Genomic DNA, 22,523 nt, shown 5'->3' with positions numbered 1-22,523 from the left:
AAAGAAAGAAAGAAAGAAAGAAAGAAAGAAAGAAAGAAAGAAAGAAAGAGAAAGATAGATAGATAGATAGATAGATAGATAGATAGATAGATAGATAGATAAACAGATTAGATTAGATTACATAAATAGATAAGTGGGTAAGTGGGTAAATAAAAAGAATAAAGTTAAAAAGTTAAAAATTTTGAAGTAATATGTAATGGATGAGATGGCATAGGCCTTTAATCCCACTCAGCACTTGGGATGCAGAGGCAGGCAGAATTCTCCAGTTTCAAGGCAAGCCAGGTCTACATAGTGAAACCCAGTTTCAAAACAAAACAAAAGGGGCTGGGAAGATGGCTATTTAAGATGCTGCTCTTGCAGGTAACCCCAGGCTTGGTTCCCAGCACTCATAAGGTCATTTTCACAACCATCTGTAACACATCCGGTTCCGTGCACATACATACATGCAGGCAAATACTGTCCTTCATAAGAGTTACTATGGTCACAGTGTCCTTTCACAGCAAAAGAACGTAAGACAATCTCTAAAGGTAAACTAATAAGTTTAAAAAAAAAAAAAAAGGCAAGTACAGAATAATCAACACATTCCATTTTTGCTTTTGGCACTACTAGGGATTGCCTTTGTAAGAGGAAGCCAAGAGCTTGCTCCTCACCTCTCCTAATGAAGACAAACCTAAAGGCGGCCACCTACACCAAGCCAAAAGAGCCTGTACCAGAGCCTAACCATTCTGGCATCTTGTTTCACAGACATCTAAGAAATAAATTTGAATCCCTATCTACTGTAGTTTGATTATGACAATATAAACTGACCAAGGCTAATAAAACAGCACTAGAGTAACTATCCCAGTTGATGGTGGAAAAGCCTCTCTTCCCAATACTGGAAATGTGTGATTGGACAGAGCAGATACCCCTAGAACCATTTTCTGAGAGAGTTAGCCTTTAAGTTGGGGTCTTCATATCTCTGCATCCCAGTGAACAGGAATAAAACTACCATCAGCTGCACCAGGTAGTGCATGCCTTTAATCCCAGCAGACAGACTGCCGTGAGTTCAAGTCGAGGACGGCCAACGCTACACAGAAAAATCCCGTCTCAAAAACCAAAAATTAAGCACCATCATACCTGATGGAATTTTCTTCATTACAGAAGTTTAGCTCATAAATTTGAGTTACAATTAAGAGAATCACCAGGACTACAAATAAAAGACTGATCTTGGCATCCAGTAAAGCAGTTATCAACTTTTGAGTCAACCAACCCTTTCCCAGGGGTCGCATATCAGATATCCCATATAAAAGATATTTACATTACGATTCATAACAATAGAAAATTAGCTATGAAGTAGCTATGAGACAGTTTTAATATTGGGGTCACCATTAACATAAGGAATTGTATTAAAAGACTGCAACATAAAAACCAAAAAATAAAAAATAAAATAAAATAAACAAAAGAGCTGGGCATGGGAGCTCAAGCCTTAATTCCAGCATTCACTGAGGCAGAGGCAGGTGGATCTTTGTGAGTTCAAGGCCAACCTGGTCTAAAAAGCAAGTAAAGACTACAAAGAAATCCATCTCAAGCCCACACACACAGAAAAAGGTTGCAATATTAGGAAAGCTGCAAACCACTGCTCTAATAGATGAAAAACTGTATAGCTTACTTTCATCATCATCTTCTACTAAGTCTGAAAATTTATGTGTATGAGTGTTTTGCTTACATGGATGCATGTGCACCATTTATGCATGCCTTAGGCCTGAAGAGATCAGAAGAGAGCAACAGATTCTTTGAAAGTGGAGTTATGGATAGTTGTAAGCCACCACATGGGTACTGGGATCAAACCCAGGTCCCCTGAAAGAGTGGCAAATAAATGGTCCTAGCCACTGAGAAATCTCTCCAGCACCATCTTTGAACATTTTTTAAATTCTCACAAAGATTAAATAGACAGAACTGTGCTGTTGACAATAAACTACAAACCCTCATTCTTATGATAATCTCACTGATTTTTGTCAACAAAAATTCGACATTCCCCCAAATTATTTCAATGATCCCAGACTCCCATTTGCCTTGAAGTAAGTTCACTTTCTTTAGCACTGCAAACCCAACAGCTGGCTCCATCCCACATGAACACTGATCATTTCTTAAGTCCTCACTTTTCTCCTTAGGGACAATTGTTATTAACACTCTCTTACAAAATAAAATATTCTTGACAATCTTGATGTTTTCTTTTTCATGGCACTCACAAGCCCTCAAGATAGTTAAAACTCATTTTCCAATTAACTAAAAAAAAAAAAAATTTTTAAGTTTCCTCTTGTCCCAAGCCATCACGACCCCCCTGCTAGAGAAAACACAATTGCTGTTAATTGGTCTGTAAAGTGCAGACCACTAATCCCTACGGAAACTTACCATTGTCCTATGTGTCTCTCTTCCCATTGTTATACCACCCTTCTCCTGTTCTTTTTCAAGAACTTTGCAACTTCCCTAAGCAATGTTTTTGAAAAATAAAAAAAAAAGAAATTCTGACTACTCTCCAGCATAATCAGATTCTCCTACCCACCAACAAACAATTCAATTTCTCATCTGCCATAGCTCTTTCCAAAGATCCCTCCCTCAAGCCTGATGTCCCAGCTTTACATGGCCTCTCTTCTCTAGTCTCCTGTTAAGCGAAACTCTTAATGCCACCTTCTCACCCCATATTTCAGTAATACACTCCAATCAGACTTCTCTTTTCACCATTCCAATAAAAACTGGCAAGGACACAAATGGTCATTAAGTTGAAAAGCCAATGGTCAGTTTCCTTTCAGCAGCATAACAGGCCAATTTCCTCCTAACATTCTTTTCTTGGCTTTAGTAACACCATGCACTTCTTTTCTTACCCCAAGTATTAGCTCATTCTGTTAGTTTGCTTCGGTTTCAATTTCAGTATGTGCAAAGGGCTAAAAACAAAAAAAAAACAGGACTTCATCCTAATACCTTTCTTTACTTTAGGCAATTTCCCCCTAAGATTACCCAGGTGAGGCTTTAAATATATCACCTACTTACCTATGTCTCTCCAGATCTCGGCTCCAGATTCATAAACCCATTGCTTGCTATTTCCAAACATAAAAAAAGGACACAGCATAATTCTTGCTCTTCTCCATCTCTCCCATCTCAGATAAGCATCACCATTAATTACTAAAACCAAAGACTTAGGTGTTTTTCTAATCCATTAAATTTTGTTGTTTCTACCATTTAAGCATATCACAATACTACCACTACTCTTCAGCTTCCTACTCAACTCTAACCCAATTTACTATCATCTCTTGTCCAAGTAACCTAGACAGTTTCCCAAATTATCATTCTAAGTGTTTTCCTACCCACTCCCCACAGCAAGCTAACGATCCCTTCTCAAGCAGATGAGGTATCACAAACATGTGGTGCCAGCACTTAAAACAAGTAGAAAGATCTGAACTGAAGTTCGGCCTGGTCTATACAAAAAGACCTGATTCAAGGAACAATCCCCTCCTGCTTTTTTTTTTTCTTTTTTCTTTTCTTTTTTTCTTTTTTTTTGAGACAGGGTTCTCTGTAGACCAGGCTGGCCTTGAACTCATAGAGATCTGCCTGCATCTGCCTCCCCAAGCGCTGGGATTACAGGCATTCAGCACCATGCCCAGTGACCCCTTTTCTTTTTTACTAACAAAACTCTGGTTTTAACAGGGGAGCAATGTAATCACCAAAATACATTTTTGAACATTCTTATCTGTGCATGGGGTGGGAGGCATGTGGAGATAAGGCAATTTGTAGTGGGTAGTCCCTTCCACCATTCAAGTCCCAGGGATCAAACTCAGGTCATTAGGCTTGGCAACAAGCACCTTTCTTTACCAGATGAAAGATCTTACCAGTCTTAAATTATATTTCTCAATCTACCTTAATTCAGTAATAAGATTTTTAAAAGTAGCATCAGAAGTTATTGAAAAGGACCTATGAGAAAGTTGTTTGAAGGAGGCAAACTCAACTGTCTTATGTCCTAGCCTGCTGCAGTTCAGACATATTGTCTGGACAACTACTTTGAAAATTTAAAACAAAAGGCACATCCTTAAGGACTGTAAACCGAACATGAGTAGTAGTCTATTAGCTGGACATGGTGATGCCTTTCTATAAGGAAGGCTGAGATCACAGGGTCAAGGCTAAGACCAGTTTGGAGCAAGCAGTTTGAGGTCACATACACAGATGGACCACAAATCTAAAGCCACTTGGAATGCCTCCTTCAAACTTCCCCTAATTGTCTAAACTACTGAATACTATCTTGAGTTTCGACCTGCAAACAGGATGAATATTAGATATTTACATTACAATTCATAAAAATAGCAAAATTATAGTTAAGAGGTAGCAACAAAATTATAATTGGGGTCACCACAACATGAGAAAACTATATTAAAGGATTGCAGCATTAGGAAGGTTGAAAACCACTACTTTAGATCCTTTACCCTCAAAACACACACACACACACACACACACACACACACACACACACACACACAAAACCACCCAAACTTTGCCTTTTCCTTTAAACCCTCCAATGGTTTCCAGTTACTTAAAACCCAAACTTCTCTTTTAAAACCTTTTATCTGATCTAGATCCTATCATCTTTCCAAGTTCATCTTTCATCATTGCACACAAACTTCTAGCTATAATGTTTTAGTTGTTTAAACAGAACTCATTCCTACTTTGAATACCGACCTTAACAGTTCAAGGGCTACATAGTGAGACTACCAATGTCTACTAGTGCTAATATGTCAAAACATTAAAAAAGAAAAATATGGCCAGATGTGGTAACACACACCTTTAATCCCAAAACTAAAGAGGCAAAAGGCAGGGCGTTCCCCGAGTTCTAGGCCAGCCTCATCTTCAGAGCTACTCCCAGGACAACCAGGGCTACACAGAAAAACCCTGTATTGAAATTAAAAAAAAGAAGAAGAAGAAGAATGGGCATGCTAGCAATTAGCTCGCCTGTAATCCCAGGGCTCAGGGAAGCAGAAGATCTCTGTGAGTACAAGGCTAGCCTGGTCTACAAATTGAGTCCAGGACTGCCAAGGCTACACAGAGAAACCCTGTCTCAAAAAGAGAAAGAAGAAAAGAAAAGAGAGGGGTAGGGAATGGAAAGGAAAAGAATAATTGATTTTTTTCCATCTTTAGTTGTTATGACTATCAGCTGTCAAAACATATATAGCTGATCCTCCTAACAGAACTAATTTTATTCAAATTCACCCTCAAGGTATGGCTGTAAGACTTATTCCCAAAGAACTCTCTCCCTGAGGTTAAATTAAATTACTCAACCTTACAGCCTCCCTTAAGGTATACACACACTTAAAATTAGCTGTTCAGTTTCTCACTGCTTTGGTAGGCCAAAATTTACTCAGTAAAGCAGTGGCTATTACTATTTTATTAACCACCTAAACAGCATTCAATAAATACCTGCTGAATAAATGAAAAATAGGAAGTTAAACAAACAAAAGAACTCCACAGGGACACAGATGATGTCATACATACTATTTAGGTGCCCCTTGAGATCTTCAAAGAGGAAAACAACAAAATAAAGCCAAAGCAATTCCCTTTTAACCATCTTGCTTCCTAGTTATTGACCCAGACATTCAATTTTCTAAATAGAGGACCCAACTACATTAGCAGCCTATAGATGTGCAACTTGACCTGGAGACCATCTTTAACAATTTATACTCTTCCTACTCTCAGGAGAACAAAATGTATTACTTTCATGATGGTTGGGATAAGCTCCCCCAAAATCCTTAGATTTATTGAGGAAAACAAGTGCCTCCTACTTATCCACAATGTGTTTATCAATGAAGAATGGGGTATCAATAAATTGGCTCTCCATACTCAAATGATACATCTCTAGGTTTTTTGGAGTCTGTTGTTGTTATTGTTATTGGGTTTTTGTTGTTTTTTTGGGGGGGGAGGGGGTCAAAACATGGTTTCTGTGTAGCCCTGGCTGTCCTAGAACTCTCTATAGACCAGGATGGCCTCGAACTCCGAGATGCCTCTGCTTCTGCCTTCCAAGTGCTGGGATTAAGGTCTCACACCATCGCAGCTGGAACATCCCCAGTTCTTATGGGGGATATAAAGGGTAATGCAGCAACTCAAAGTAAACCTCTTATGACAAAATAATGATCAAATCCAGAGACATTAAAAAAAAAATAATAAGTGTGTGGACGTGGTAGCACACACCCTTAATCTCAACACTCTAGGCAGAGTTCAAGCCCTGTTCCACATAGTGAGTTCCAGGCCAACCACTGCTGCCTTGCATGGGGAGGAGGTCTGAGGGAGCACTTAGATTAATTAGAAACCAGACATGGGAGGCGCCCCTTTTTTGAGAAGGCAAAGGGAGAAAGGAAAAAGAGGGTGAAAAGGGAGGGGCGGGAGGAGAGGAGGAAGGAAGCTGTGATCAGTACGTAAAATGAACAAATGAATAAGTTTACTAAAAGAAAAAAAGAAGAAACCAGACATGGCATAAACCTGTAATCCCAACATTAAAAAGGCCAAAGCTAATTTGTAAGCCCTTTTTCATTTGAAAGAATGAATAAATGAAAATTTAGTTACAAAACTAATATTTATAAAAACGTCTAAACAACATCCAAACATTGAATGAGAAATCAGTATATACCACTCACATATACATACAAAATTTTTGCCCATGTATATCAGTAATAAATTGGAAATAACAGATATAGAAACTGTTCTACCCTTTTTTTAATACTAGGGACTGAAGAGATGGGTCAGTGGTTAACAGCACTGACTGTTCTTGCAAAGAGCCTGGGTTCTAGTCTCAGTATTCACATGGTGGTTCACAACCACCCCTAACTTCAGCTCCAGGGGGACCTGATGCATTCTTCTGACTTGCTCGAACACACACAAACACACACACATTTTTTAAAAATGTACTTTGGTGGTGATGCATGCCTTTAGTCCCAGCACTCAGGAGTTAAAGGCAGACAAATCTCTCCGTTCAAGGCCAGCCTCTTGAACAATAAAGTCTAGAACAGCCAGGGGTACACAGGAAAACCCTGTCTCCAAAAAAAATTCTACTAAAAAAAAGAAAAAAAAAATCACAGTAGGGTTAGGATGTAGCTCTCAGTTGGTCGAGCATTTGCCTAGCATGACAAAACTCTAGGGGTTCAATATCTATACCCCATAAACAGAATATGTTGATGCATTATGTATAACTCCATACAGGTGTAACACTTGAGACAAAGGCTCAAAAGTTCAAGGTCACCCTCAGTTACATTTCAAGTTTGAGGACAGCTATACACAAGAGCTTATGCCTCAAGCATGGGGGAAAAGTAGAGCGAGGCACAAAAGCAAACTTATCAAACCTATCAAAGATACGAAGTGATAACACTTTAAAATATCAAGCTATTACATTCCAGGAACCTTGCAAGATGCTTAAGAAAAGAGTATTCTAAGAATTTTCAAGGAGTTTTCTAAAAGTCTATCAAAAACAGACAGACGTTAAGTACAATTAATAATGTACTGAGTGCACTAATGAACTATGACAATGAGCTACAGAACAGGTAAACTGAGGGTTTAAGAAAGACTTAAGTGGCATTTTAGCCACATATGGTGACACACATGACCTATATCACAGTGCCTGGAAAATGGAGGCTAGAGAGTTAGGAGATTCAGTACCAGCCAGGACTATACATTAAGTTCAAAGTCAGCATAGTCTACATGACACCCTATCTTAAAAAAATAAAAATATAAATAAATAAATAAATAAATAAATAAATAAAAGAGGTAGTGTTTTAGTATAAATAAGTTTCATTTCTTTCTTTCTTTGAACCAGAATTTCATTTCCCTGTCCACATAGGTCTTTGTTGTTGTTTTTATTTTTCCAGACAGGGTTTCTCTATGTAGCCTTGGATGTCCTAGAACTCGCTCTGTAGACCAGGCTGACCTGGAACTCAGAGAGCCACCTGTGTCTGCCTCCTGAGTGCTGGGATTAAAGGCATGCTCCACCACAGCTCGGCCCAGGTAGGCCTTTTAATCTGATGATTTCTTCTTGCCTCATCTCAACTTCTTGGGTGCAGGGATTATATGCACCTACCATACTTGGTTTTAGGAGGTCAAAAAAGCAAAGGACTGGCAGGATGTGATGGCACATGCCTTTAACCCCAGCACCTGGGAGGAAGAGGCAGAAGGAGATCTTTGACTTGGAAGAAGAGGACAGCCAGAGTTATGTAAAAACACCTTTCCTCAACAACAACAACAACAAAAAAAGGATTAGAGTTAGTAAAATGGATCTGTAGGTAAATCAATGACTAGCAACCTGAACTTAATCCCGTTAAACCAGCTGGTGGGAAAAGAGTGCCAACCCCTACAAATCGTCCTTTAATCATCAAACATACACACACAAAACTCATTTTTAAATAAGGAAAAGGACTACTGAGATAGCTCAATGGATAAGCCATATGGTGAAAGTAGAGAACTTGACTCCCACAGATGTGTTCTCCTACCACACATCTGCCATGGCATAAATGTGGGGGAAAAAATGAAAAACAAAGAATGGAACTAAGGGCTTTGGTCTAGGTCTTACAGCTCAACTAAACAGCAAGCATTTCAGTACTACCCAAACTTTAAAATACACTGAAGTTTATACAGGGATAAAGGTATAAATCTGAGCCTTGAAAATAAATAGACCAGGAAAGGTATGCTAGAATGGTATAAAGGTCATCACTATAAAATAGGCAGCAGGAAAATGATAGTACAAGACCATTTTTCATTTTTTTTATATTTCATGTATGTATTTCTGAGGCCCAACTGGCCTGGAACTTACTATACAGACCAGGTTGGACTTGAACTCACAGAGATCCACAAAGCTCTGCCTCTCAAAAGCAGGGTTTAAAGGGGTGCACCACCACACCTGGCCCTTTTTCATTTTTAATTACATACACAGATGTGTGTCCATGTGGCCTGTGTGAGTGCAGTGTCCAGGGTAACCAGAACAGGAATAGTGGATAAACTGCAGCTAGCGTCACAAGAGGTTGTGAGCAGCCCAAAGTGAGTGCTAGAACCAATCCTGGCTCCTCTGCAGAAGCAGTACCTGTTCTTGACAGCTGAGTGACAACATAATTTTTTTAATTGTTTGTGTGTCTGTGTAATGCACACACAACTAGCAGTCAATATCAGTTGTGTTCCTCTACAGACATCCACTTATTTTTATATGTATTTATTTTCTGGAAAAGGGATGTGCATATGCCATGACACAAGCATGGAGGGGTCAGAAGACAACTTGCAGAAGTCAATTCTCCAGTTCTACTATTTGGATTCTAGGAATCAGTGGTCCAGGATTGGTAGGTAGCAAGCGCCTTTACCTGCTGAGCCTTCTTTGCAGGCCCTCTCCGCCTTATTTTTTGAGTCAGGGTCTTTCAATGAACCTCAGGCTTTCAATTTCGGCTAGAATGAGTAACCAGCAAGCCCCAAGTATCTGCCTGTCTCTGCACCTCTATCCCCAGTGCTGGGGTTCAGAGGCATTCCACTGTACCTGCCTTTTACGTGAGTGCTCGGGATCAGAACTCAACTCCCCACACTTGAGCAGCCAGCACTGTACCCACTGAGCCATCTCCTCAGCTGAGATCTATAATGCAAAGATGGGATACGGCTAAGTGAAATCAAGTCAGTTACAAAAGCTCCAGTTACATATAGCAAGAGTAGTCAAATTCATAAAAACAGAAAATGTTGACTGTCTGGTGGGATGAGAAAGTAGTGTTACTGTGTACAGATTTTTATCAGTTTGAAAAAAATAGAGTATGAAAAGGTCTGGAGAAAAATGGTAGTAATGTCTGCACAACAATGTAAACATACTTAACACCACTTAAGCATACATCTAAAAGTGATTAAACAAGCAAACTTTATTTAGTGTTTTACTGGGGCTAAAGGATAGTATTGGGATCAAACTCAAGAACCTTGCACATACCAGGCAAGTACCCTATAAATGAGCTATATCCGAAGCCCCAGATTATAAATTTTGCCATGTGCATTTTACCATAGTTTCAAAGAGTAAATAAATTAAAAAGTAACCCACATAAGAGATATCAAATATGTATATAAAGGATTCTTAGCCAGAAGTAATCTCAAAAAAAAAAAAGAAAAAGAAAAAGAAAGGTAAGGAGAGAGAAGGAAGAGAAGTGAGAATGAAGAACATTTTCAGTACACACTTCCTCAGTTTAAAAAAACTATCTCCTAAAAGAGAGTAACACCGCCAGGCAGTGGTGGCGAACGCCTTTAAATCTCAGCACTTGGGAGGCAGAGGCAGGCGAATCTAAATTCGAGACCAGCCTGGTCTACAGAGTTCCAGGACAGCCAGGGCTACAGAGAAATTCTGTTTCAAAAAGCCTCAACAAATAAATAATAAAAATAAAAAGAGACCAACACCTTAAGGCCCACATTTTCCAGCACATTATTCTGTTTGGCCATCTGCCCTAGGAGATGTTCCCACATGATGACAAAGCTCTTCATTAAAAAGATAGGGTAAATTTACATAAGCAGTCACAAAGGAGCTAAGGAAAAAAGCTCAGTAAGTAAAACACAAATGTTAGCACCTGAGTTTAAATCTCCAAAGCCCCTGTAAAATGCAGTAACCCCAATGTCCCTGCATTGAGATGGGAGGCAGAAACCTGAGAATCCCCCAGAAACTTCCCATCCAGCTAGTCTCAAAAAAAAGGCTAGACTCAGTATTCAAAACTTTAGTAGAAAAGGCCAGGCAGGACTTGAAATCTAATTATAAACCCCACACTCAAGGATTAAATATCTCTTCCTACTGGCAAGTTTAAATTCTCACATAAAGAGGAAAAAAATAAATACCTAATATTAAAATGTCACTCTCTTTACACTTTCATTAGTCTTGAGCCTCTATAGTATTATAAAAAGAATATTCTCATGGAATATTTACATAGCGTGTTTGGAGCAGACACAAGGTGTAAGTAAGTTCACCATTAACCAAGTCTGTGTCACTGACCAACAAAACTTTGGGCCTCAAAACTTTTTTTTAAAAAGTTATTAAATTTTAAACACTTCTATAAGTGGGTTGGGGTTTATTTGGGGTTTTGTTGCTGTTTGGCTTTTTGAGACAGGGTCTGATGTTAATTTAGGTTGGTCCTAAACCTCTAATCCTCCTGTCTCCAAATTCCCAAATGCTGGGTTATAGGAATGTCACCATACCTGGAGATTTCTCTGTGTAGCTCTGGCTGTCCTGAAATTCTCTCTGATCAGGTTGTCCTCAAACTCACAGAGATCTGCCTGCTTCTGCCTCCCCAGGACTGGGATTAAAGGGGTGAGCAATCACCACAACCCAGCAGGATTTCGTTTTTTTGGGGCAAGGTCTCTCTATGCAGCCCTGGTTGTCCTAGAATTTGCTATGTAACTCACAAATCACCCTGATCCTACAACTAGAGCTTTAACCCTAGCTTCTATGATTAAACTTGTAGTCAACATACTTGACTTGAGGTAGGTTTGTTTGTTTGTTTTAAATTTCAAAGAGCCCTCTGAAATAGCTTAGCAGGTAAAATTGGTCTGCAAACCTCATGACCTGAGTTTTTGAGTTGTGGAGACTGAGACTACAGTGGAGAGAATTGCCTCTCCAAAGTTGTCCTCTTGAAGCTTCTGTCTCTGAAGTGAGTTTTCTTGGCTTCCACCCCAAACCCAACACTCTAACCTATTTATGCACATACACAAGACAGAAAATTTAAAATTTTAAGGGTGTTTTTTTGAAAACCTTCAAACTTGCATCACACAGTATATACTCATGTCTATTCTTTACTCAAACATACTAATCTGCTGTAAGAAATAAGGAAAGGCTGGGCATAGTGGCACATTGGCACATGCCTTTCATCTCACCAATGAGACAGCAGTGAGTTCAAAGCCAGCAAAGTAGGGCAGCACATGGTGGTACTGGCCTTTAATCCCAACACTTGAGAAGTAGAGGCAAAGAATCATGAGTTCCAAGATAGCCAGGAGAGACCCTGTCTCAAAACAACAACAAACCCCAGCAGGTCTACACTGAGTGTTTCAAGTCAACCTGGGCTACACAGTGAGGCCCCTTCCAAGATTTTTTAAAACAAAATCAGAAAAATAACTGGAGGTAGGGTTCCTATGGCACTGCTAATAATTTTGCTTCTTGATTTCAGTGCCAGTCATACTGTATGTATATTTTACTTTGATATTAAAAAATGTGCTTTTCCCCAAAGATAACAAACAATATAATTTCACAACTACAGAAGAGCTATACAGCTTTCTCTGTCCTCCCGAGCCCCTCTCTCACTTCTCTGAGCTGAAGTCCCTCTCAACTTTCCTTCTGAATCCAGCCCAAGAACCTCTTGTATTCGCATAACCTCAGAACACCCATGACACTCCATGCGCTGCCCCTAGTTCCCCCTATTCTACTGCTAACAATAGAAGCCAGCCTTAGGCAAGCTCTCCACCATTGACGGAACTGTACTCAGTCCTGACCTAGCATTGTTATCTACCCTTTATTTACTATTCTACCACTCTAATAAGGTAGGTCTTTGAGGTGCTGAGATCAATACGCTCAATATGTTCTTGGAAAATAAGGATATACTTTACAAAAGAGTGGCATGCCAGAGAAGCCAACGTGCATGTAAACACTGGCCAGAGACCAAAGTCTCTTTTTTGCAGTGCTGAGGATAGCATCTAGAGCTTCCCACAAACTAGGAAAGTTTTCCATCACTGAATACATGACCAGCCTCACAAAGTCTTCTTAAGAGTAAATTAAAAGCCAGGGGTAGTGGCACTGTGTTTAGTTCTGACACTTGAGAGGAAGAACCAGATGGATTTCTTTTGAGTCCAGAGGCCAGTCTGCTCCTACATAGTGAGTTCCAGAACAGGCAGAGCTATGTAGAGGAGCCATCTCAAAAAATAAAATAAAAGTAAAATTAAAAAATGCAATCCAACAATATCACTTGTTACATACTTTTGTTTTTTAAATCAGTACATAAGGCTGCTGTGTTCAATCCACTCCAGAACCTCATAAGGCCCACTAAATAATCCCCACAAAACAGTAGCTTCTATAACTGGGAAAAAAATCTCTTAAAAATTGTTAGACCAAGAAAGGGGGCAGAGGCAAGAGGATCTCTGTGAATTCAAGGCCAGCCTGGTCCACAGACTGAGTTCCAGGACAGCAGAGCTAGTTTTCAAATTCTAGTTACATTATGTTTTTTAACTACTCTTTTCTTTAAATCAAAATTGAGAAAGTGTGGGATATGGCTCAATGGTAAAGCACCTGACTACAATGACCATGCCAGATTTTTTTTAAAGGCACACAGGCACACATGAGGAGGAAAGAGGAGAGGGAATGGATGTGAGAGATAATTAAAAGTTCTAAAGACAAAAGATTCAACCACCCTTTGGAAACACTACACGTACAGTTAGCCTTAGGGGTTCTTCAAAATAGTTCTATCTACAAAAGTAGTTCTCACCAGCTGGCAGTCACAAGATATTTACTTGATACCACTGACGAGGACAGTAGTTTGGCATCCAATGTTAGATATTGGAGATGTTCCTAACACCTTATGATGCACAAGAGTGCTACTCAAAATAAATAAAAAAAAAAAAATAAAAATTTAAAAAAAAAAAACTGTTTGCTCAATACTTCAATAATTCCAATAGTTAAGAAACTATGCCCTAGGAAGGTATGGTGGCACATGCCTTTCATCCCAGGCAGGAGGAAGCAGAAGCAGATGCAGCTCTGTGAGTTGAGGATATCCTGGTCTACAAAGTGAGTCAGGACAGCCAAAAAAAAAAAAAAAAAAGAAAAAAGAAATTATCTATGCCCTACAGAAATCAAAAGCTACTTACAAGCTTTTGTAGTAGTTCACAAGCTACTTACATACAAAATAATCTAGGCAGCTCAGGCGGTGATGGCGCACTCCTTTAATCCAGCGCTTGGGAGACAGAGGCAGGCGGATCTCTAAGTTCAGGCCAGCATGGCCTACAGAGTGAGTTCCAGGACAACCAGAGCTACACAGAGAAACCCTGTCTCAAAAATAAAATAAAATAAAATAATCTAGGCCAAACCAGATCAAATACAGTAAATAAAGGAAAACTTAACATACAAAACAATTTCATGAAACAAACTGCTTATACCACAGATTTAGATATTCAATATTTAAATATTTAGAATTTAAATATGTAAATTCTAAACAAACTGTAGCTAAGAATTATGAAAAAAATAACTGGTATCATGACTATAAATATAAACCAATTGGTATACATTGATTTAAGGCCAGTTTATATCACTGACCTTCAAATTTAAAAATATTTTATGTTGGGGCTGGAGAGATGGCTCAGATGTTAGGAGCACTGGTTGCTCTTCCAGAGGTCATGAGTTCAATACCCAGCAACCACATGGTGGCTCACAACCATCTATAATGAGATCCAGTGCCCTTTTCTGGCATACAGGTCTACATACAGACAGAATATTGTATATATAATAAATAAACCTAAAAAAAAATCTTACGTTGAAATTCAAGTAAACCTTTATAGGTACCACTTAATGAGTTTATACTAACATTAACTAACTTGTGCTTAAGTGCTTTAACAATACAAAGTATTACAAGCAATAAAAATGTAGGTCCAATTTTAATAATTGAAAGAATGCCTATCCTTACCAAGCCATGACAGTATATTTTATATCAATCCAAATTCTAAAGCCATATTTACAGCCAAATAATTTAACTTCTCTCAATTTTCTGAATTAAAAAATAGGTGATCTAATTCTAAGACCTACTGTTGAGAAGTAGCAGACAGGCTATGATAGTGGATGCCTTTAACCTCAAGAAGCAGAAGTAGATAGATCTATGTGAGTTTAATGCCAGCCTGGTCTATAAAAGCAAGTTCCAGGACAGCCAATGTAATACAAAGAAACCCTGTCTCAAAAACAAAACAACTCAAAAAGAAAACAAAAAAAGGCAGAATTAACAATAATATAGACAATTATTAACAATAATAGAAGAGGTATTATGTAAATGGCAGCAGCAATAATTGGTAGCAATAATATAACCCACCCACAAAAATAATAAATTATGCCTTAATGTATTGACCCTAACAATTAGCAATTCCCCTATATAACTTGATTCATAAAACCATAATGTACTTTGGGTAAATTTTCTATTCTGAGCAACTCTGAAACACTACTCAAAATTCAGTCATATTTTAGAATACCTAACAGATAAAAGACCAATCTCCAAATAGTACTTTATAAAAAATAGAAGCTGCCTTTGAAGTGTTCACATGACTCGAACTCCACAGGAGGCCTACAATCCATGTCCAGTCATGCAACTTCCCCTACAAACAAATAACAAGTTCTAGCAATTTTCCATAAAGCCTTTCACATGAACTAGCAAACATGCCTCCCCTTCTGACACGAATGTGACTGCCTCTCCGTAGTATCTGGCTATTCATCTGTCATTTTAGGTTAAGGGCTTCTATTTAAACTATAGCAAGTAACTACTTAAAACCAATCTCTTATGATTAATATTCAATGAATGTCAGCTATCTTTAGTTGGTTTTATTTTTTGAGGCAGAGATTCTCTGTGTTGACAGCCCTGGCCATCCTGGAACTCCCTCTATAGGCAGACTAACCCTACCTCTGGCTCCTGAATGCTGGTAAACTAGCTATTTGTATTTTTTTACTTTTACTTTTTTTTAAGATTTATTTTATTATGTTTACAGGGTTATGCCCCCATGTACAACTGCATACCAGAAGAGAGCACCAGATCTCACTATAGATGGTTATGAGCCACCATGTGATTGTTGGGAATTGCTCCGCAAGAGCAATCTCTCCATCTCTCCATCTCTCCAATGATCTCTTTATGTATCTCTGAACATACTGGATGGAACTCACAGAGATCTGCCTGGCTCTGCTTTCCCAGATCTAGGGTATGTTCTGACAAGTCAGGTGTATCTTTACAAAAACACTTAAAAAACAGGCCAAAAATAAGTCATTAGGTCCACCATATCTTAGAACACTACAATGAATGGTATCTTGAAACACTACTATGAATTAAACCTTGTTACACTGGAGATTTCATGTGATGTCATGGTAAAACAGTTAGTTGATCAGCTATTCAAAAATATACATTTGGGGGTAGGAAAGATGGCTCAGAGGTTAAGAGCATTGACTGTTCTTTCCAGAGGGCCTGCGTTCAATTCCCAGCACCCACATGAAAGCTCACATGAAGGCAAAACACCAATGGACATTAAAAAAGTATTTTTTAAAAAAAGCTTACTGTGTGCACTTAAAAAGGAAATATATAGACTGCATTATGGGTCCTTCATTGGGGTAAAAATTAATCCAATACAGCCTATCTTTGGAACCAGACTTACTAAAAGGTCAATGAAATAAACTACTGATGAAGATAAAGCTACGTGTTAGCTTTTTTTCGGTTTTGTACAATATTAAATTTTGTCTGACATTTTTCTAAATATTCTTTGCAATTTACTTTCTTGAAGTTCCCTGCTTGGTTTATAAAGGCACCATTCTTGAAAAACTTGTGTTCACATCTACTATTTTCTTTCTGAGAACCACTGACAAATTTTTTTTAAATCTCATAGATGAGAATGAGCTTTTATTTTGCACATGGGTGTTGAGGTCAAAGGAAAACCTTCTACCATGTGGGCCCTCAGGACTGAACTCCGGTCATCAGGCAAGCCATCTCTACCAATGGAGCCATTGTCTCAGCCCATTACTTAAATAGAATAGTAATAATATGCATTATTAGAATATACAATGCTGATAATCTTCTACTTAAACACTAAATACCATGGTGAAAAGTCACATCACACAAAGCAAAGAGAATATATTGATTTTCAGAGCAGTAACTTGGCACTTTTTAATAAAAGAAAACACTAGAAGTCTAAAGACTTATACAACCTTATTGTGGAATAAATGTTTTAGGCTACTAACAAAATTAGCTGTTATCTTTCATTAAGAATATATATCAGCAAGCCCAAAGTAAGTTTGCTTGTTAAATAAAAAGTTGAAATCACTGTTTAAAATCTATGTGAATACAAACATTCACACTGTTTCTGCATTGTTCCACAAAAATACAAAGTCATCCTTCCATTCAGAGTTTTGGCAAATGAATACAGAGGTCAGCGTGCATGCTACATAAGACAGATCACTACTTATTTTTTAGTATGTTCACGGAGTCTGCTAATATTGTCACTTCAATTTTAAGTGACTTTCTACATATCTACCTGGAAAGATGGATAATTATCTGCAAACTTGGTAGCACAATAAAGCTGGAGTACTATGAGATTTTTAACAATTACTCATATACTTAAAATGCTTAATTTTAAAAATTGTTACTGACATTATCAAAGTAATAAGCATGTAAGAAAAACATAAATAGCACTACTTATTTGACAATGGAATGTGAACCTTGAAAGAAATTATTTCCAAAATTTTGTTGTTAAATTCAATCACAGAAAACCTGGCATTCTTGTTGATTTAGGTCTAAAAAGTTGTCACTTTCACTATTTCACATAAATAAATGTGGCCAGCATTAATGTATCTAAATTCTGCAGGGCTCACAGGTAGCAGTTTTATTTTCTAACATGCTGTTTTGTGCTATAATATTTTGTGTCAGAACAAACTTAACTCAATCATGAGCTACAACACTGTGTACCTAATGAAACCCCTTGTTTTTAATTGGCCTCTTTTCAAGAGTAAGACTCAACTATGGGGACATCATAATGAAGTTTCACAGTACAACACTAGTCAGAGAGGCACTGCCCTAGGCAAGCCTCTCTGATAATGGTAAACAGTATTTTGAAATAAGCTACTCATACACTCCATTATTTTTCCTAATTCAAATCATTTACCCTAACAAACAACTTGCCTCTGATCAGACAAAAAGCTTTAAGTGTCAATGATGAGGCCTAGTTACTGGCTGGGTACGTGTCTAATTTTGAATTATTTTTCTATCTACAGTTAAAATTGCTTCAACGCCCTTTCCCAATACGATACTGCCTATTATGTCTCCATGAGTCCCCCAACACTGTGCTATAAGGGAGTATCTGAATGTCTTCCTTTCGTCCATACCTACGGGCTCTGTAGGCTCCTTTCCCAAGGAAAAGACAGCAAAGGCCTGGCAGACAATATCCAGAGTCCCCTAAATGCGTGACCCTGTGAGGTGCCTGCTGCCGGGGATCTAGTTACTACCTTTCCCCTTCCCCCAACCCACTTCCCGGGTTTTCTCGGCCTACTCCTTCCCCACCCCACAGCCACACTTCCAGATGTTGCCGCCGCCTCGGGGCTCTCTCTAGAGATCACGTGCCCCCGACCACTGCTTCTGCTTTTGACCCCCAAACCCTATTCCTCCCCAGGCCGGCCGCCCGCGAGACCGTCTATCCCAGGGCCCGGGAGGGGAGAGAAAGGCGGCGGGAGGAGGAGGGGAGACGGCCGCTTCCCCGTAGGCAGAAAGGCGGCCGCAGAGAGGCCAGTTCCGGCCATCGGGGTCGCGGAAGGAAGGGGACCCCCCCGCCCTGGGCTGAGATGGGGGTGTCCGGTAGATCATTTCTGACCTCCTCGCTCTTCAGCACCTCCTTGAACTCCCGCTTGATTCGCTGCACCGCGATGTTGGCCATGTCTCTGCCCGCAGCTGATTCGTACCCGCCTCCTCCGCCACCGCTACGACCACCGCCACCGCCGCCACCTCTTCCTCCACCGCCTCCTCCCTCAGTGAGTCAGACCCGAGCACACGAACGCTGCCACTGCCACCCTTGCCGCCGCGTTCCCCCTCAGTGTAGAATCACCTCCGCGCCCGGCCACCAAAATGGCGCCGGATCCGCGCATGCGCACCACGCTGACCCGGGCGGGCGGCGCAGCCGCTCCAGTCGTAGCCCCATACGTCTCAGCAGCGAGCCCGCGCCGCGCCGCGCGTCTCAGCCGGGGCTTCAGCCGCGTGGCTCCGCCCTGCCGGCGTCTGGGGCCCGGAGGGTGCGGCTTGCGCGCCGGTCAGCGGGGTCTGGGGCTGGCAGGTCGTGCCCTGGCCGGCCTCCCCTTTTACGGTGAGGCCTCCAGTCCCGAGGCCCGCACCCGAGGTGGGAGCCCCACCTGGCGGGTTCCCCCGGCCCCACCCGGCCTGAGCCCCGCTCTAACTCTGCTTGAGGTGCTTCCCTAAGTCTAGCCGAGGAAAAAGCTATGCAGGAACAAACTCGGTCCTGCCCAGCGTCCGTTGGTAAAGCCCTGGGAAATCCACTGCCGTAGCTTTTGTTCTGGAACCATGATACGCAACTATTATTCGGTCATCTCAGGTATTGCAGCTATATTAAGGTTGTGTAATGGTTGCACCCCACTGGTTGTAATTGATACAGGGATTGCCAGGGAAAGGCTTGTGGTGGGTTTAAACTCCGGAAGTTAATCTTTGACCTGTTTAGATAATGAGTTCTGAGCTGTAGAACGAACTAACATGTTTTTCAAATTTGAAGATGCTTCAGAATCCCTGGAGAACTTGTTAGATTGCTAGGCAGTATCCCTGAAGTATGGATGGGCCTAAGAATTTGCATTCCCAGCAAGCTCCCTGCTGCCTGTTCTTCATCGACCACGCTGTGAGAATGGCTGAATTGAGCGCGTGAAAATTTGTATATATAATAGTGAAAGTTGGAGAAATAGAAACTCCTTGGGAGAACGAAGGAGCTTTTGACCTACCAAGGTGTTTGGCCCTGGTAGGTTTCAGTAAGTAGTGAGTAGATATAATTGGAGAAAAGATAAAAGAGCAAAATGTTTTAAATAAGCAACAATGTTGAAAGACGATTTGAAAGTGGTTAGTAGAGTTTAAAGAGAATAATATAGTTTGGGTGCTGATAGGTACTTTGAAAACACTTCGAAATAAGGTGTTATTTTAGGGGGAGTATGTTTCATGTATTACTTCACATAATGAATCAGTTAAAAATATCTTAATACGAGCTGAGTGTGGTGGTACACACTTATAATCCCAGAAGCAGGAGGATCATGAGTTCGAGACCAGTCTAAGAGTACTGCAGCAACCCTCGTCTGTGAAATAAGGAGGTTGTTTAGCCTTTTTTTTTTTTTTTTTTTTTTTTCCTGGCTTTTTGAGACAGGGTTTCTCTGTGTAGCCTTGGCTGTCTTAGACTCGCTTGTAGACCAGCTGTCCTCTAACGCAGAGATCCACCTGGCTCTGCCTCACCTAATGCTGGAATTACAGGCTTGCACCACCGTGACGGGAGTTCAAAATTCTTAAATGTCATCTGACATTTCCCTGAATAAACTGATAAATTATAAAAGATCTTGTAGCAGAGCCCCCTAGTGGTTATAAAGGGGGCCAACTATATACTGTGTAACTAAACACTACAAGGAATTTTTGCCATGATACAAATTTGGAAATGCTGTAGGTATTTGTGCCAATACAACTTAAAACACTTTGGTTGGTCGGTTGGTTGGTTTTTTTTTGAGAGGGGTTTTCTCTGTGTAGTCTTGGTCTCCTGGATTCATTTTGTAGAGCAGACTGAACTCTGAGCTCTACCTGCCTCTGCCTTCCTGAGTGCCAGAAAGTACAGGCTTTTGCCATAGCATCCAGCTTAAAACACTTTTTATCACACTCTAACCTTAAGAAACCTAACAAAATTCAAACAGGGGAAACAATTTCTTTGTTTTTTCAAAGGGACCTGGTCATGTTTTTTCTGTGCTGAAGCTTGAACCCAAGGCCTGTGCATGCCAAGAATGTGCAGTATAAATGGCCTACAGTTCAGCCAGGTTGTATAAGTGCTCTGTGTTTGTGTGTGTGTGTTTATGTGTAGACAAGTGCTTATTATACAACTCAGATTGTCCACAAACAGAACTGACTCAGCTTCCTCAGTGCTGAGACTATAGACAGACACCACCACTACACCAGGCTCTCATTTGTGAATTTTTTAATGTAAGTAATAATTTAACTGCATTCCCACTTTTGAAATTCATTCTATTAACATTCTAGAGAACCAAAAGAATGTAATTAGTGATGTCTGAATAATTTCCTGAGTAGTGTTATCAAAATGTTAATTTAATGTCTTAGTCTTGGCAAAGCACCAAGGTACTTTACAATTTATTCACACTAACAGAGGGTGAGTAGAGAGCATATGTAAATCTCCGCCATCTTTGTAACTGACCTATAAATCAGTCATTGTGATCTGGGCATGGTCGCTTACTTCCTTAACCTCAGCTACTTGGGAAGCTAGGGCAGGGGAGTTTGAGGTCAGCCTAGAAGGAAAAAAAAAAAAACACTTCTGGTCAAAAGAATGAAATCTCTGTTCTGGGTGGAGACCTGACATTCCAGCTGGGCTGGTTCAGTAACTTTGGCTAAGGGACCACCTTAAGCCATACTAAAGAGATGGTGGAATAATTCTTTAATGACATACGGTGCTTTTCCTTCCCAGAATCTCCACCTCTAGTGCAGTAGCTAAGGAGCTGAGTGGCAGCTATGCAAAGTTGTAAGTTTGCCCACTTTTCTTTTTTTTTTTTCCACTTTTCCAAATTACTCAGAAAAATATAATTTTACTTTTCTCTGTTGCTAACCATGCTTTTCCTTACTACTTGGGCTCTTTCAACATTTTGGGCATCCTTAATAAGGCTTTCAACTGTATGACTGTTTATTCTCTATGTTTCTGACCTCCATGTCACCTTAAATGCCTTTTCCCTCTTATCTCCTCCTGATAGCTGCTGAATTCAGAGCTTGACTGCCTTGGGGTTTTTCTTTTCTTTTTGTTTTTGGGACTGGGTCTCACTGTAGCTTTAGTAGGCCCAGAACTCATGGGTAGACCAGCCTGGCCTCAGAAAAGAATATTGGAGTTAAAGACATGCTTCTTTTTGTTTGGATAGTTGGTTTTGGTTTTGGGTATTTTTGTTTGTTTGCTTGCTTGCTTGCTTAGCTTTTGTTTTTTGTTGGGTTTTTTCTTTTTTTAATTTATTTGTTTTTATTTTATTAACATGGGTGTTTTGCCTGCATGTATGTCTGTGTGTTCAATTCCCTAGAATTGGAGTAGAAGACACTTGTAAGCTGCCATGTGGGTTCCAGGAATTGAACCGAAGTCCTCTTGAAAGGCAGCCAGACTTCTTAACAACTAAGCCATCTCTCCAGCCCCCTAGGTTTTGGGTTTTTTTCGAGACAGGGTTTCTCTTTGTAGCCCCTGGCTATCCTAGAACTCATTCTATAGACCAGGCTGGCCTCAAACTCAAAGATCTGCCTGCCTCTGCCTCCTGAGTGCTGGGATTAAAGATGGAGACTAAAAACCCCAGAAGGTAACCCCAATAATGTCAAGACCTTCACTCAAAAAGATTGTTTTTAATTATTCCATGAAAGAGAGAAAGAGAGAGTTGTGTATCAGCCACAAAATACCTATTGAGGTTAGTGAGACAGACAATTTGGGGAGTCAGTTCTCTACTTCTACAATATGGGATTTGATGCACTCGTTCTTTTTTGTTTTATTTTTCGGGACAGAGTTTCTCTGTATATCCTTGGCTGATCTGGACC

The 22,523-nt window shown here is 40.0% G+C and overlaps 1 protein-coding gene across 2 annotated transcripts in view; it reads right to left on the bottom strand.

Annotated features, from left to right (window-relative positions):
* Positions 1–18,859, bottom strand: part of Ube2k (ubiquitin conjugating enzyme E2 K) — a 55,000-nt gene extending 36,141 nt beyond the window's left edge. Inside the window, exon 1 of one of the 2 annotated variants that reach the window (XM_055623844.1) lies at positions 18,580–18,859. In XM_055623844.1, the coding sequence (XP_055479819.1) occupies positions 18,580–18,642 (63 nt within the window). In that variant the 5' untranslated portion in view covers positions 18,643–18,859. The remainder of the gene's footprint in view (positions 1–18,579) is intronic. The other variant, XM_055623843.1, reaches the window with a different exon arrangement.
* Between the last annotated feature and the right edge of the window lie 3,664 nt (positions 18,860–22,523).

The sequence above is a fragment of the Psammomys obesus genome, unplaced genomic scaffold (assembly GCF_907164565.1).
Source record: "Psammomys obesus unplaced genomic scaffold, mPsaObe1.curated_primary_1811, whole genome shotgun sequence".
In the NCBI taxonomy this organism is placed as follows: Eukaryota; Metazoa; Chordata; class Mammalia; order Rodentia; family Muridae; genus Psammomys; species Psammomys obesus.
The sequence above is the reverse complement of the archived record's forward strand: the minus strand, read 5'-3'. Positions and strand labels throughout refer to the sequence as shown.